Source organism: Hylaeus anthracinus, unplaced genomic scaffold, assembly GCF_026225885.1.
Source record: "Hylaeus anthracinus isolate JK02 unplaced genomic scaffold, UHH_iyHylAnth1.0_haploid 17405, whole genome shotgun sequence".
NCBI lineage: Eukaryota > Metazoa > Arthropoda > Insecta > Hymenoptera > Colletidae > Hylaeus > Hylaeus anthracinus.
This window is the reverse complement of record NW_026534730.1, coordinates 1-15,208: the sequence shown is the minus strand read 5'-3', so window position 1 is coordinate 15,208 and position 15,208 is coordinate 1. Positions and strand designations below refer to the sequence as shown.

At 39.1% G+C, this 15,208-nt stretch overlaps 3 protein-coding genes across 3 annotated transcripts; 2 read left to right on the top strand and 1 right to left on the bottom strand.

Moving 5' to 3' along the window:
* Nucleotides 1-948: 948 nt before the first annotated feature.
* Nucleotides 949-4,155, top strand: LOC128892766 (probable isocitrate dehydrogenase [NAD] subunit alpha, mitochondrial). Its single transcript, XM_054153307.1, has 6 exons — nucleotides 949-1,116; nucleotides 1,412-1,534; nucleotides 2,258-2,430; nucleotides 2,682-2,916; nucleotides 2,992-3,270; nucleotides 3,353-4,155. The coding sequence occupies exons 1-6, from the start codon at nucleotides 1,090-1,092 to the stop codon at nucleotides 3,590-3,592; spliced, it is 1,077 nt and encodes a 358-aa protein (XP_054009282.1). The 5' UTR covers nucleotides 949-1,089; the 3' UTR covers nucleotides 3,593-4,155.
* A 1,719-nt stretch (nucleotides 4,156-5,874) lies between these two features.
* On the top strand, nucleotides 5,875-8,647 carry LOC128892767 (uncharacterized). Its single transcript, XM_054153308.1, has 2 exons — nucleotides 5,875-6,183; nucleotides 8,357-8,647. Exons 1-2 carry the CDS (start codon nucleotides 5,956-5,958, stop codon nucleotides 8,576-8,578), a joined length of 450 nt encoding a protein of 149 aa, XP_054009283.1. The 5' UTR covers nucleotides 5,875-5,955; the 3' UTR covers nucleotides 8,579-8,647.
* A 2,599-nt stretch (nucleotides 8,648-11,246) lies between these two features.
* LOC128892768 (uncharacterized) lies at nucleotides 11,247-15,139 on the bottom strand. Its single transcript, XM_054153309.1, has 2 exons — nucleotides 13,812-15,139; nucleotides 11,247-12,682 (listed from the first exon to the last, which is right to left on the bottom strand). The coding sequence occupies exons 1-2, from the start codon at nucleotides 15,022-15,024 to the stop codon at nucleotides 12,519-12,521; spliced, it is 1,377 nt and encodes a 458-aa protein (XP_054009284.1). The 5' UTR covers nucleotides 15,025-15,139; the 3' UTR covers nucleotides 11,247-12,518.
* Nucleotides 15,140-15,208: the final 69 nt, after the last annotated feature.

The window sequence follows — 15,208 nt, the reverse complement described above, 5'->3', positions numbered from 1 at the left end:
AAAATCCTAATAACTATTTGTATCTTCAACTAGCGACTGATCAGTTCAATAAGTAGATATTATATCATAATATGTTAGTATAGTTAATTAGTATGACTATTAGTATAGTCCAGTATCTAACATAACCTTGTGACTTTTAAAAACTCGTGGTGAGTCAAAACATAATAAGATAAAGCGTATGTATGTCATGCATTACTTGAATAAAATAAGTACAAGGATAGCATACAACAGTACAGTATAATAATATTGCAGTAATTATGAAGCTGCTCTACACCTTGATTCATCTCGTTTTATTTGATATTTGTATATATTCTCACTGTAGAATTGTAATTGTATAAAACAGTAAACTGCACAAATTTTGAATTTGTATTTATTCGAGGTGCAAAGTTTTGTTGCTTCGACCCTGTCTCGGGTCATGTGGTCGTGTTACTAGAATCCAGGCGAACATAACCTGAAATACGATCTAGTATCTTTCGAAATATTTTGTGAACGTATCCTGAGGAATAAAACTTGGTTTCCTTAAATAAATATATAACAGTCGATTAAATAAAATTAGAACGTACACCTTGAATAAAGTGATTTTATATTCACGTTATTTTCGGCAAATTGCTATAAAATATTCTACAAATAGTCCTGCAAAGACGTTTGTTCGTGAAGGGTTGAAAATTCAATTGATGACCAATCAAATTTTACTTGATAGAATTCACGTTTGAACATAAATAGGCGGTCATACTTTTCAAATGTTTCGTAAACGTTTAATCTGCGATAATTTAACTTAGGTCCATTGTTACTTTCTAGAGGTATTATTAAAACAATTAAAAGGATAACGTCAGTCGTTAAGATTTATTCGAGTTATTCGCCATTGGGTATTTTTCGCGTGAATAAGTATATCGTTATATGTGGAGCCACTCGTCAGGTCTTATATGTCGTCCGCTATCTCCCGTTTCTGAATAGCAGAAGACATCATCTCGCGGGAACCAATCACGAGCGTAGCCCGTTCTTCTTCTTTGGTTTCTGGTATTCCTTCTGACGTGCACACTTATTTGGCTGGTAGAGGTTCATTTTTTTATTGTAAAGTTTATTGAGAGAATGGCAGCTCAGTGGATACGAAACTCAGTAAGTAACATGTGCCGATCAAGAAACCCTCGGAACAGTCAGTGTCCTAAGCGTAACCCTACTTCTTCCCAAATTGAAAGGTTAGAATTCTCTACAGATTGGTTATATATCCGTCTGCTTGGCTGTAATATCTTGGCAGTCTCTCCTATTCTTATATCATTCATCGTTTCCACTTTTTCATTTTTCGAATGTCAATTTCCGATCATGTTCCTGATATCCTATTCTACGACGTACGACGTCGTTTGTTGCATGTCCTTCTCGATAATTGTGAATTACATCGATATTTTATTAACAGATTCCGAAAATCGGAGTTGGTTGCTTTTATAGCAGTAAAGTTCAGAAATGTACCCTTATCCCTGGAGACGGTATCGGACCCGAAATTTCTGCTGCTGTTCAAAAGATCTTTGACACTGCCAAGGTAGGGTGGGTTTTTTTTTCTCTCTAACTTTTACATAAAACTTTAATGTAACGACGTTTCTCTTGTGCACGGAATTTTTTATGTAATGTGCATGTCAATGAGTTAGAAGTAGTAATGTTTATTGATGGCAACACTTTTATTACATTTTTTACTGCAATAGTTATCACGAACCAAATGTTTATACACATTGATTTATGGATTATTCGTGGTTTGAATCTTACAAGGTGACCCTATTTGTCCTACTACTAACCTTAAAGAGTTTATTTTAATCTTGCTCTTATACAGGTTGATCCAATTGTAGGCTAATTCAGTCTGCTCTTATTGTAGTTAAGGTATGTTTTTTTATTTTGTATATTTTTTTTATAGATATGTAAAAACATGTATCATATTTGTATGTCATATTCGAGTAACTTAGTGCATGGATTTATATAAGTTTGTTTATATACAATGGCGATGTATCAATTGCTTTTTATGTCCTGAGAGAACTATGCAACATTTCTTAGCACGAATGAACAAATTTGAGTGGTAACAATCATAGGTCTTCTATTGCATAACAGTATTACTCAACTTGTAGTATTTACAACTACAGGCTCGTATATTTTATGCTTTCGCGCGATAGTACTAATAAAAATAATTGTGTTTACTTTTAGATAAGGTATTAACTAAACATTTTCATTTCTTTGATACATAGTTTTACATTGATAAAGTTATCTTATATACCAGGTGCCGATAGAGTGGGAATCTGTTGATGTAACACCGGTAAAAGGTCCAGATGGGAAATTTGGTATTCCACAAGCTGCCATTGACTCGGTCAACAGGAATAAAATTGGTTTGAAAGGACCATTGATGACTCCTATTGGAAAAGGACACAGATCGTTGAATCTTGCATTGAGAAAGTAAGAATGATTTTATCTTTGTGTAATTAAGAGCAATTTAATTCACTTGTCTTGTACACGCGAGAATATTGTCTCAATCTCAATGCGACTGTGTTGAATTGTTTGCGTTACATAATTGTGAATGCCATCATAGACTCATGTTATTTGAATTATTTAACTAAATTTAGATTGAATTCTAATCAGCCTTGAAATAATAGATACAAACTTGTATATTTCCATTAAACATTATATTAATAATTACTCTTTTCCAGAGAATTCAACTTGTACGCCAATGTGCGACCATGTCGTTCCTTAGAAGGTTACAAAACATTGTACGACAATGTTGATGTTGTCACCATTCGAGAAAACACAGAGGGAGAATACTCTGGTATAGAACACGAGATTGTAGAAGGAGTTGTACAGTCTATAAAATTGATTACAGAAGAAGCTTCTAGTAGAGTAGCAGAATTTGCTTTCCAATATGCGCAGGATAATAATAGGAAAAAGGTACTTGATTGGAATTTTGTAAAACAAAATTTTCAATTGTTTTAAGTAATCGAGAATTTGTAACCGCGTTCATAGGTAACCGCTGTACACAAAGCAAATATAATGAGGATGTCGGACGGTTTGTTCTTGAGATGCTGTCGAGATGCTGCACAGAAATTTCCTAACATTAAATTTGAAGAAAGATATCTGGATACAGTGTGTTTAAACATGGTTCAAGATCCGAGTCAATACGATGTACTCGTAATGCCTAACTTATACGGAGACATTCTGTCCGATATGTGCGCTGGACTTGTAGGAGGGCTTGGTCTCACGCCAAGTGGAAATATTGGCTTGAACGGTGCCTTGTTCGAATCTGTATGCATTAGCTATTGATAATAATTGATTGTTATATATGCGTAACGTGCGATTTGATAATAATATTTTTATTTAAAACCAGGTACACGGAACTGCTCCAGATATTGCAGGTCAAGATAAGGCAAATCCCACGGCGTTATTGCTGTCTGCCGTAATGATGCTTAAACATATGGGATTGAATAAACAAGCAGTTATCATCGAAAACGCTGCCTACGAAACAATTAAAGAAGGCAAATGTTTAACGGGTGATCTTGGAGGATCGGCAAAATGTAGCGAATATACTAATGAAATTTGCAAGAAAGTTGCAGCATTAACGAAATAGATAATATGAAGTTGTTTGGAAATAAACTGCCAAATACTCGTAGCAATAATACGCGTGAGATCAGATGCTGTTTTCAAACGTCTCTGTAATTATTGGTTTTAAAAATGCATTCAGTGTACATGTACCGAATGGATCTGCAATTTCATTAAACGAACTGCAGAAGTTTCCGTTGTAGAAATATGTCGTCGGTTCACACACATTTAGATAATTTTTGCCGAGTACTTGTATTAGTTTATCGTGAAGTATTATGTTACTCAACTTCGTGAATCGTGAATTTACTAATTGTGTAATAGCATGTATTGTTATTTCATTGTGATTAAATGCACGCAGTTCGATCGCGTGTGTTGACTGAATGTACTTCCATGTATGTTTGTCACACCATATTCGTTGTTATCGAAGATTCCAATAGAAGAATCTATCCAAGAAATAGGCGTGTATATTGATCTAGGAACACTGTATAATACTTTTAAATGAAATTGTTATGAAAGTAACGCGGCCTCGAGGAGGAGTTTCAAGAAATCAACAACATTGCGCAGTATTACAAATAAATAAAATATTATAAATCGTGTCGTTTATCATTTAGAGGTTACACTGTTTCCACATTTTGGAACGAGATGGCTCCGAGAGCGTTAACGCGAGTAGTGTAAGAACTTTCCAATATTTTTCCGTACATTAAAGAAAAAGGAAAGAAAGATAATGATTGTAGAGAGGGGATCCTTCCAGTATCAACAGTTTCACCCCCTTGCGGTGTTGTGGTATAGCTTCCCTCCCCAACCACTTCATAATTCCCCTCTACTTCTGCTGCCACTGTACAGTATGCTTCTCAGGAAATCTCTCAAGTATATATAAGAAAAGTTGTCGGCTATATTTCACCGGCGAAGGGAGAGAGGAAAGACCCGGTGTCATCTTCGCTGCTCGTTAATTCTTTTCGTGATTTATCGAGACTCTCCGAGCGAGTAATGACTGACTCCTTATAAATTTTTGATATTAGATTCTCCTTTCAAGTGTGATATATAGACCAATGAACCATGTTGCATTAAATTTTTCTTAAAACTGATACACCATCGATATCCCTTCGTTCCTAAAATTTCTCCATCGAAAACAATGAACAAAGTAAATGGTAATTTATATAAATATTACAGGAAACATTTGAATCACACAGAGTGTTCGTTGTTTTCGAGATATTTGTTATGGTTTTCCTCTTGTAACTTCTTTAATTTTACGAATTTTTTAATAAAATTTAAATTGTGTATTTTTAAAAGTATATCATAAATGTATAAAGAAATTCGATTTTTTTTAGACGACAAGGTAGAAAGAATCTTTAAACGCAAGAACGTAGATTTTAAGATAATCGTTCGACAAAGGTGACAATTTTGAAATAAGATTAACGAGCGTCTCGACGATTACGGGGTCGTAGGGGTTGCAAGTGCAAGACGCGATGCGCATCATCCCCCACACCCTAAACCCAACCGGTCGCAACGAGTAGTTACACAAAGGTGGAACACTCGAGCGAAGTGTGGAAAGCGACGCATGCATATTCAGCATCGAGGCCGACGTAGTCATAGGAATAATAAAAATTCGAGGGTTGAAATTATTTAGATTTATGCCCGCTCTCTTGTCCTCGTGCCGGCGGTGACGAGAAGCGATTCGATTCCGGGGAACAAATTTCATGCATTATTCAGGACCTGCCGCAATGCACCCCAGTCAATGGAACCGATCCTTTGGAAAAAGTCGTTTTTAATCTCTCGCCGCGTTCCAATAATGCGCATGCACCCGCTCGTTCCGCTTTCACCCCTTTATGAACGGAAACCGTGTTTTCTGCCTTAAACGCGGAAGCGACTGGGATCCTGAACAATGCACCGGGATTTACTGGGTATCTCTGAACCCCCTGTACGAACCTTCAAGTCTGTGGTTTTGTTTCGTACATTTGTCTTCATTGCTACTTTAGTAATTATTGTAACACGTTCGTTGCCAGGCTGAAACTCGTGAACATTTCTACGAAGTTAACATTTTATTTCGAAACTATTGAAAATCGGATAATTTAATATTTAATTATCATTACATGTAAATAAATTATTCCGTAGCATAAAGATTTCTAACTTCACGTCATTCACGCGACACGAAAGACTTGCTTTCCTGCAAATATACGATCTTTAGATTCTGGATTTTGTTACCTATCGTCGATTCGTTTCGTCGCTGACAGGTTGTCCACTTAATTAATCATTCCGTGGTACGTTCTATAATCGCCTTACAACGGATTAACTGGCCCGACGGCAGCTGCCGGGAGGAAAGTTTTATTTCATTATTTTTCACCGGCTCTATCAGACGACAGTTTTAGTCGAGCACAGTCCGCTAACTCGTTCATGTCGCACGCCAAAAGCGAAACAATGAGAAATCAAGGTGTTCTCGCCATCGTCGCAATCCTGATAGTTTCCATCAATGGACGGGTTTACTACTTGCAGAATCCAGATGGAAATCGATACGGTGACTTGGCTTACCCCGTTCCGAATGAACAATCTTCGCGCGATCTGGATCTGAGCTTCTACGCCGGGGAAGACGAAGCCGAGAACATGATACACCCTGTTAAAAAGGTGAGGGCATCTCTTCTTTTTCTTATATTAATGCATTTTCCTGTCAAACGTGGGAGGAACTAGCATGAAACTAATGAAGCTAATAAAGTTAATAAAGCTGAACAAGGTGATAGCTTATCTAATTTTTTGTTATTTAACACGGAGATAGAGAAATTAATTTTAGTGATAAATTGAATCGTCCTCCTCTCCTTTAAACTAAATCATCAGGCTTTAATATAGTATTAATAAGATTTTCTAAAACAATGATATCATATATAGCTTCGTGGAGATTTTCCCTTTAATTCCCCTTCATTTCCTGGTAGATTTCCAATTAACTTCCCTTCATTTCCTGACACATTTCCCATTAACTCCCCATTATTTTCCTTTAATATCCCTTCATTTCTGTGTCATATCCCCTTAATTTCCTTTCATTTCCTGGCACATTTCCCATTAACTTCTCATTATTTCCTGATATACAGTTCGCTTTAATTTTCCTTCATTTCCTGCAATTGTTCCATTTAATTTCACTCTATTTTTTGACACATATCCCATTAATTTCCCTTCATTTCCTGGCACATATCCCTTTAATTTCCCCCCATTTCCGTGACATTTCCCGTTAATTTCCATTAAAATTCCTTCTACTGAAAATATGTACCGAAAATATGCCCCTTGAATTAGGCATCCCATGCTTACACATACGCCGGGCCGGTTGCCTACTCATAGGCGCAAACGTGCCACCTCATCGCGTATCATGTGATCCTGATACCAGGAGTACAATTCTGACCAAAATTCGATACGTACCAGGTTTCCTTCGTGCCACCTCTTCGCATATCATGTGCTCCTGATACCAGGAGTAAAATTCTGACCAAAATTCGATACGTACCAGGTTTCCTTCGTGCCACCTCTTTGCATATCATGTGCTCCTGATACCAAGAGTAAAAATCCGACATTTTCCATCACAATTTTGAGAGGAGCGATTCGCAACATTGTTGGGTTTGCAACAGTGTTGAAGTTCCGAGAGAATCGATTTGCAACATCGTTGGGTTTGCAACATTGTGGAGGTTTTGGGAGAAGCGATTTGCAACATTGTTGACTTTGCCAAAATGCAAAATTGGCCAGTAATTCCGAAATTTAGCAAAAATTAGCCCCTTGAATTAGGCAACCTGTACCAACAGACATGTCGAACCGGTTGCCTGTCCGTAGGCGCAAGCGTGCCACCTCTTCGCATATCATGTGCTCCTGATATCAAGAGTAAAATGCGGCGCGATTTCGATACATGTGTACACGTGGGTACAGCTGTGGGGACGTGTTAGAAGGTATTAGGAGATGTTAGGACATGTTAGGAGATGTCAGGAGATGATGGGAGATGTTAGGAGAACGGCACCGGCGGCCTGAACGATAAGTAAGCGAAATATTAGTTGTCATCAAGTAGGCGCGAGTATGCCCCTGTTAGATATCAACCGTAGTTAGCCAGTTTGTAGGCCCGGTTGCTACACCGTAGGCGTGGAGGTGCCCCTGGTATACAGCAACCGATGTTAGCCTGCTTGTCGGTTCGATTGTCATTTCGTAGGCGCAGAGTTACCCCTTTTATGCGGCAACCTATGCTAGTCGGTTTGTCGGTTCGGTTGCCATCTCGTAGGCGCAGGAATGCTCCAGTATGCGGCAACGAGAAGTAGCTTGTTTCTCTATTCCGCGTTGTTGCCGCGTACTTGATTGCGGAAGGATTATGTTGGATAAAATAATACTTGAAAAACTAATTGCAACTGCGATTGTATCGATTACTACTTTATTTTTATTAAAAATCACAATCAAATAATTTCAGAATTTTATTATAGAAATTATATCGTTATTAATACTTTCTGTATTTGAGTTTTGTTTTAACTAGTACCGTGAGAAAGAGTAAATAGGCAATGTATATTTAAAAATAAGGGACTAATATATGCTATAATATTTACAACATTCATGTCATACATACGTTTGTAGCACTTTACTTTGTTCAGTGAAATCTTCTCCAGGAATCTCTTTGTCGACGTTGATGAATAAAACCGTTGGTTGCTAATCGATTTAATTAAACCAGGACAATGAGTGGCCAAACGTTAATCTGATTAATTGTAAAATGTCCGAATAAATATTAGCCCCCGTTCGACGTTAATTGCAACGCATATCATAAATGTCGTATTGGTGTCCGAATCAGGTATACACGCTCGCGCCGTCAGAAAAGCCGTTCGTCGAGGTGAACAAAGAGGAGTTACCACTTGCACGTTACAAATTAGTCCAGGCACCCGTTAAGAGGGTTGGATTGGACGATATCATCGTTGTTCCCGAGCAGGGTCGCAAAACTGTGAAAATTGATGGCAACAACAAGGGTGAAGTAATCTTGGAACTTCGCGTAATCGCCAATCACGACACCGTTTGATCAAGTTCGCGGGAAAGTGTAAAGAATACTCCAAAAGAGACTTTAGAATTTTCTTTAATAAAATATAAATGGTATAACATATCCGTTTTTTTATTGTTTTAACCTTTCGCACTGTAGTTGTTTTCTTAGTTTGTTCTGTGGCAATTAGGATTAAAAGAGGATCAAAGTTTTGACCCTTCAACCCTTTATTTATTGAATTTCTCAAAAGCTTTTGAAATCTAGGCGTCCATCTCGATCTTATATCATCTTATAGAGTTGTCCTCTAACGAGTTTCCAAGAGAAGAAAAAACACAAGCATAAGCTGAAGTGGACTCGAAAGTCACAAATAGGTTTCGAAGGGTTTAATTAATACAGTACCACGAGAAAATTAACGTGACTTACAAGTCCAGCCAGTAAATAAAGGGTTAAGTTATACTCAAGAGCAATTCATAAAAATTGCAAATTGTTCAACCCCCAAAAATCGCTAAATGCCGTCACAAAGATCCAAAGCCTAAAGCTTGACGTTGCCAAGATTCTTAGGCCTATGTTTAATACCGACCTTGGATTCAGGAATGGTAATCCTACTCGCGAAGTCGTACGTTGATCGAGATCCGTTCCACGGATTGGTCTGTCTTTGACGGAGAGTCGACAGAGCACAATTAAGGGAACACGAGACCTCGTTGTGTGTGTGTGTGCGTGCACGGATTGACAAGAGATACGTGGCTTTTAGGGACGAGGGCAAATCTGACGGGAGATATCGATCTCCCTCGACTCGTTTGCAAAGGCTGAATGTAAAACTTCGCCTCGGTGTTTGCACACGGTTAGATCGATGGAGCATGCTCCAAGCAGGAATCCATATCTGACGTTGGGGAGAATTCGCGCGGAGCGTGAAGCGTTTTCCAAAAGGTGCTTTTAGGATTATGTTTTTCGACACTAAACCTATCGATGATTTAAGGTCGATCCACGCTATACGACACGGACCGACACCGACACGACAAAACATTAAAACACGCGTTTTAATGGAACTATTCACACTTGACAGACACCGACCTGAACGTTCCGTCAACGGGAACAGTGTGGATAGTTCCATTAACACGCGTGTTTGAATGTTTTGTCGTATCGTGTCGTTGCTGGAACGTGACGGTCCGTGTCGTATTGTCTGAATCGACCTTTATTCGTACTTATTTCTTTAGCGATCAGCCAAATGACTAGTCTTAAAGACGCTTTTTTCAATCACAGTGTTACTGTTAAGTTTTAATATATTTATTTCTTAAAGTTACGAAACCGAGATTACGCTGTATACAATTTTGACATGGGTCGCACTTCGAGAAATGACAGTAGAGAGAAAAATAGCCAAACGAAACTCTTCGCGTAGGATAGGCGATAAACGATGTCGCGGTAAATTCGAAGTGTAAAATATACTGATTATAATTTAACCAAGAATTTAACAATTACTTACTTTCTGATCCAACAAAACAGGAACCTCCAAAAAGTCAATTTTTCATCGAGACAAATCCAGAAACCTGGCATAAGGTCGAGAGGCTGACGAAGTGGTGTGACTGAATGCGACGCTCCTTTTGCGTGTGCGTTCCTTTCGAGGGTGCTCTTGATTATAACGAGCCTGGCGCATTCAGCAAGGTGAGGAAGCTGACTTCCCCTTCCCTCTGCGTTCTCTGTTTTTCACCCTTTCGAGAGTTCGAGTTCAGCGTGCAGCTGGACCCTTCCATAGATGCCGAGTCTGTGTACAGGGCGCAGAGAAAATATTTGTCACGACCCTCGCGGTCGAATCTATGCGTTTCATTAGAAAAATTTGTTGTACACATTCAATCATAATTTCTTTTTTATTTCTATGTATTCTGCTTGACAAAGGGAAAAAAGATTCGTGCGAAACCATTCTGGTGTGACGACGTGATCTTGAATTATAATTTATATTTTATTTGTAGGAGGATAATATAATATAATTGAAATTCAATTTCAATTTTTATTTTATTTTTACGTTTCTACTTGACAAGATTCTGAGATGTTCATGAGAAATCATGTTGTTCCTAAATCTTTGATTTTGACTTATATTTTCTATTTTGATTTTGATTTTGATCTATTTTTATTTATTTCGTTTGATTGGAGTATAAAATAATTTTAATTAAATTTCAATTGTTATCTTATTTCTACGTTTCTGCTTCATAAGATTTTGAAAAGTTCGCGAGAAACTATATTGTTCCAACATCTTGAACATGAATCCTAATTTCTTTTCTATTTTTATGTATTTTGTTTAATGGAAGTATCAAATAATTAAAATTAAATTTTAATTTCCGTTTCATTTCTACGTTTCTACTCCACGAGAAGATGAAATGTCCATATTGTCCCTATTTATAATAATAAATAATACACATATGATAAATATGATGAATCTACAAACAAAAATTTCTTTACGAATATAATTTAAATTATTTACTCACTTGTTCGCTATCATATGGAAGTATCATATCGAACATGGTTACAACTGGTCCAACAATCGTAAAACATAATAAATAATAAACAAATAAATAACAACATAAATTGTCAAAAATGAACGTGTACCAAAACCAATAACATCAGTATAAAGGGGTGCAGGGCTCACGAAAGAAATGTTTTGCTGTCTCAGCCACATTTCGTGCTCGCAGTGGAAGGGATAGGGATTTCTCTGACGCAATTGAGTCGCATTACTTTTATTACGTTTAATATACACGTCGAATACTTTCTATTAGTACATATAGATACAATAGAACGCTACTATAATATGTACAGCGCATATCACATACAGTCGAATTCGGAGAGGAGCCTCTCTGCCCCCAGAAGAGAATCTCTAAGATCTCCCGTCTCCTTCCTAAGAGGTGACTCTTTAAATCGAGCCTCGAATGTAACGATAGGAAAAAGTCTGTTAGAGAATGGTGAAAAGTTAGAGTCGCAAAGATTGCCGAACCAAAGACTCGGTGTCTCGAAAGTGCCATGCTGCGATATCAAAAGGTTAGTTCCGTGCTGGTTAATCGTGGCTCGAAAAGGATCCTCGAGAAATCGGTCAGATTAGAACTGGTTACGTTCAAAACATCGTCACTGACTATGAGATGTATTAGGTTGTCCCAAAACTTTCTTTCGTTTTATTAATAATTAATTCATACACAATATTTCGTGTTTTATGTTACATTACAAAATTGTGTACAATTCATTTCGCTCCATTACTGTTACAGCATCAATGTCTAAGAAATTAGATTGTCTATTTATATAAACACCGCCACAGAAAATAATTGAATGCAACTGACGAAAGAAACTTTACGGACAACCTAATACTTTTAAAAGAACTTTTACGAATTTTTTAAAAATAACGAATCGAGCTTCAACGTGGCCATATACATGACTTTCCGCGTACAATTTTCTATCGAAAACAATTATTCGTTATCGCTAGACTGCGGATCTTTATGAAAAATAAAATTTTCGCGAACGTGCCTAAATAGGAATTTATTTTATTCTGCAAATATTATAACGTAAACTTTACTTTCAATCATTCTTATATTCTTGTATATTGTTTGCATTTAGTAGCTTCTTGCACATTCAAATTTTCTATAAACGCATCAAGATCCGCGGTCTAGTTATCACCGGATATCAAAATGCATCAAAGTGCGTCAGCACGTTGAACATAAACTGGAAAGTAGAAAGAACACCTGTGGAGAAAGCAAACGCGTGCAATTCATTTCGGTTATTATCATTCGTGTCGATGACGTATATTAGAAAACAGAATGGTAGATCCAATCAGATATTTGAGGCCTGACGAAGCCTCGTTTAGTATCAATCGAGAGGATTCGATCGTTTTGACGACGATAACGTTCAGAGCTTCCTATATTACCGTGAACGACGTAGTCGAGCGATGTCTGAGTCTATACCTATTCGTGCAGGCGAGATCGGAAGATATTCGTTCGATTTTCGCGAGTTATTCGGTTACTTGCGAAGCCTGCTCGCTCGCGGGATCCCCCTTCGGCTCTTTCACGTAGTCGACGACCAGCTCGAGGCCAATCAACGCTCGCAGATCCTTCCTCCCTTCTTCCTGACTCGACGACGTGGCGGCGGTGTTCTCCGTTTTCGGGAATCTTTCGTCTGGTTTGCAACAAAATTTCGTATCGATTAGTAACTTCCTTTCCAGCCAGTGCACAACTGAGAGGGTTTGTGCTTGCTAAACTTTAAAATTGCTGTACTTCACATCTTTCGTAGATTTTAATCAATATCTTTCGGAATTTTCATTTGAAGCACAGTGTGGCATTTTTGAAATGTCGTTAAATATCTGTTAAAAATTGAATCAATGTAGGTTCGATAGTCTCAGAGTATCTGTTTTTAAAATAGTGAAGAATAACATTGCAAAAGACATTCCTTTTTATGAAGGAGTATCGAAATTCAATTTTTCTCTGGGCATTGTCAATGTTCTTTTTACATTAGAAGAACTGTTTCTACATATATCCATCTCGTCGATATAACTGAAAATATTATAAATTTTAAGTATACCAAGATAATCAGACTGGTGTTTCAAGCTGAAGTTTCTGAAGTTTCGTAGATGGTAGTTTCTAAAATTTCTTTGTAGAAAGTCCATTTCCAAAAAAAGGAATGTCTTTTGCGATGTTATTTTTCACTACTTTAGAAGCAGAAACTCTGAGACTATCGAACCTGTGCCAATTCACTTTTTAATATATATTTAACAACATATCAAACATGGCCCTACAGTGAAAATTCCAAAAAAGTATCAATTAAAAGCTAAGAAAAATGTTCAGTTTATCAACCAACCCTCTCAGTTGTACACTGGTCCCCAAAATCGTTCAAGCTCCTTATTGTTAATGAAAAGCTCTGTCGCGTATGGGCGACGTGGCGTCCGAGACGTGTTAAGAAAATGTACAACAACAAAAATCGAAAATTTTCAGATCTCCGATTAATGCCTTCTTACTTGAAGAAGTTAGCTAGAGAATTATCGAAGTCAAGCTCCCAGAACATCGGAGTATCTTACCCAAAGGACACGGTTACATCTGGAAGTCTTGGTTTTTAGAGTGAACCAAAGGTTTCTCCGATCTTCCTTCCGTTTTTATTTCTTACTCAGATACTTAACCTTAGTTATCAATCTTAATTAGGAACGAATCAGAGCATGCCTTCTTAAATCTTGTCAGACGACCACGCAACAAGCTCCAGAGCCACGCAACACCGAACGCAACACCGAACGCAAACACCGAAAGCAATCACTCACTGTTATCACCATCCTTCGGACTCTCCTCGCTCTCCGTCGTGGACGTTTCGCTTCTCGAGACGTTCTGTGCTTGGCTTATGTTCCTGTACGTCCTGGTCAGGTGTCTGAGGATGTGATTGGTACCGTGCGAGTTCTCCTCCGTGGTCCTCGAGGTGCTCGCTTCGTCCCTAGTCAGATTCAACGGCCTGTTACTGTTGTATTCCTTCGATTGCGGCACGCTGAACGCCGAACAGTGCTTGCCTTTGAACGGTAGCTGCCTCTCGCTGAGCTTCCTATCCCAGATGTGCCCCGACACGCGTAGGTCGATGAAGAAATGCAGCGGGTCGATGCCTGGATAGGATTGAGGCATCGGATAAGGCGGGTACCAGAGAGGGCTGGGGAGGAAATCAGGGTTCGTCACGTTCCCAGGTAAACCGAATCCCTTAACACCTTGCAGCATGTCGCAACCCCTCCCGGGGAGTCCGGGGAGAAAATTCCTGGAGAAGTCGAGCTTCTTTTGGTCCGACAACAGAGGCAGCTCCTGGCCGCCGAGCGTGCTCTTCGTGCGCTCGTCGTAGGTGCTTCGCTCGCTATAACTGCAGTTCTTGCGATCCGCGGTGTGAGTCTCTTCGGGTTTCACCTTCGGCAACTCGCTGGGAAAGATGTTCTCGGGGGGTTGGGCTTGCTCGAAGTGACGCGGTCGCTCGTCGAAGTAACTCCTGCTCTGTTTGCTGAAGTCTGCCTTGTTCTCGTCGACTGGCTTCAGTATATCGCCACCGAAGTTCGGTTTCTGCTCGAAGTTTCCTACTTTGCTCTCTGTCTCGTAACCGTCGCTCTGCTTGCCCCTGTTCTCCAACCTGGCTTCCGTTTGCTGCTGGTGCTGTTGCTGCTGCTGCTGTTGCTGACCGTGAAAGTACTTCTCCTGTTGCTGATGGTGATGGTGATGGTGGTGATGGTGTCTCTCCTTCGTGGTCAGTTCCAGAGGGCGATCCCTCGCGTCCCTCCAAGATCTCTTCCGACGTCTCGGCGCGCTCGCTGTTGTTCCCGTCGACGATGCCTCCGTCTTTGCTTGGACGAACGAGCGCAACATCTCGCTGAAGAAGAAGCTGTGAGGCGTCAATGGAACATTGTAGAGGTACGGAGGGGTCGCTGCCAACAGACGTGAGACCAAGTCGCCGCCGGACAGGGAGGCTGGACTCTTCAGGGTCGACGGATCGCCTGTGGTTGTCGTCATGTTGATCGGTTTCGTGGCCTCTAAACTGGAGGAATTGGGAAATTTGAAATTGTTAGACAGAAATTGGACGTGCAGTTCAGCATTGATTGCGCAAGTTATTGAATGGTATTTCGTGGTGCTAGAAAGTGGGGTGAAAGTACTACAAGAATTTAATTAGTAAGTATTTTGCTTGGTTATGTTTAAA

What these genes read in the sequence shown, in the direction of transcription:
- LOC128892766 (XM_054153307.1), top strand. Translation starts at nt 1,090, where the DNA reads ATGGCAGCTCAGTGGATACGAAACTCA. An exon ending in CTCAGTGGATACGAAACTCA is followed by an intron (nt 1,117 to 1,411) that starts GTAAGTAACATG and finishes TTTTATTAACAG; the next exon opens with ATTCCGAAAATCGGAGTTGG. An exon ending in AGGATAATAATAGGAAAAAG is followed by an intron (nt 2,917 to 2,991) that starts GTACTTGATTGG and finishes CCGCGTTCATAG; the next exon opens with GTAACCGCTGTACACAAAGC.
- LOC128892767 (XM_054153308.1), top strand. Translation starts at nt 5,956, where the DNA reads ATGTCGCACGCCAAAAGCGAAACAATGAGAAATCAAGGTGTTCTCGCC. An exon ending in TGATACACCCTGTTAAAAAG is followed by an intron (nt 6,184 to 8,356) that starts GTGAGGGCATCT and finishes TGTCCGAATCAG; the next exon opens with GTATACACGCTCGCGCCGTC.
- LOC128892768 (XM_054153309.1), bottom strand. Translation starts at nt 15,024, where the DNA reads ATGACGACAACCACAGGCGATCCGTCGACCCTGAAGAGTCCAGCCTCC. An exon ending in TCCGAAGGATGGTGATAACA is followed by an intron (nt 12,683 to 13,811) that starts GTGAGTGATTGC and finishes GTTGCAAACCAG; the next exon opens with ACGAAAGATTCCCGAAAACG.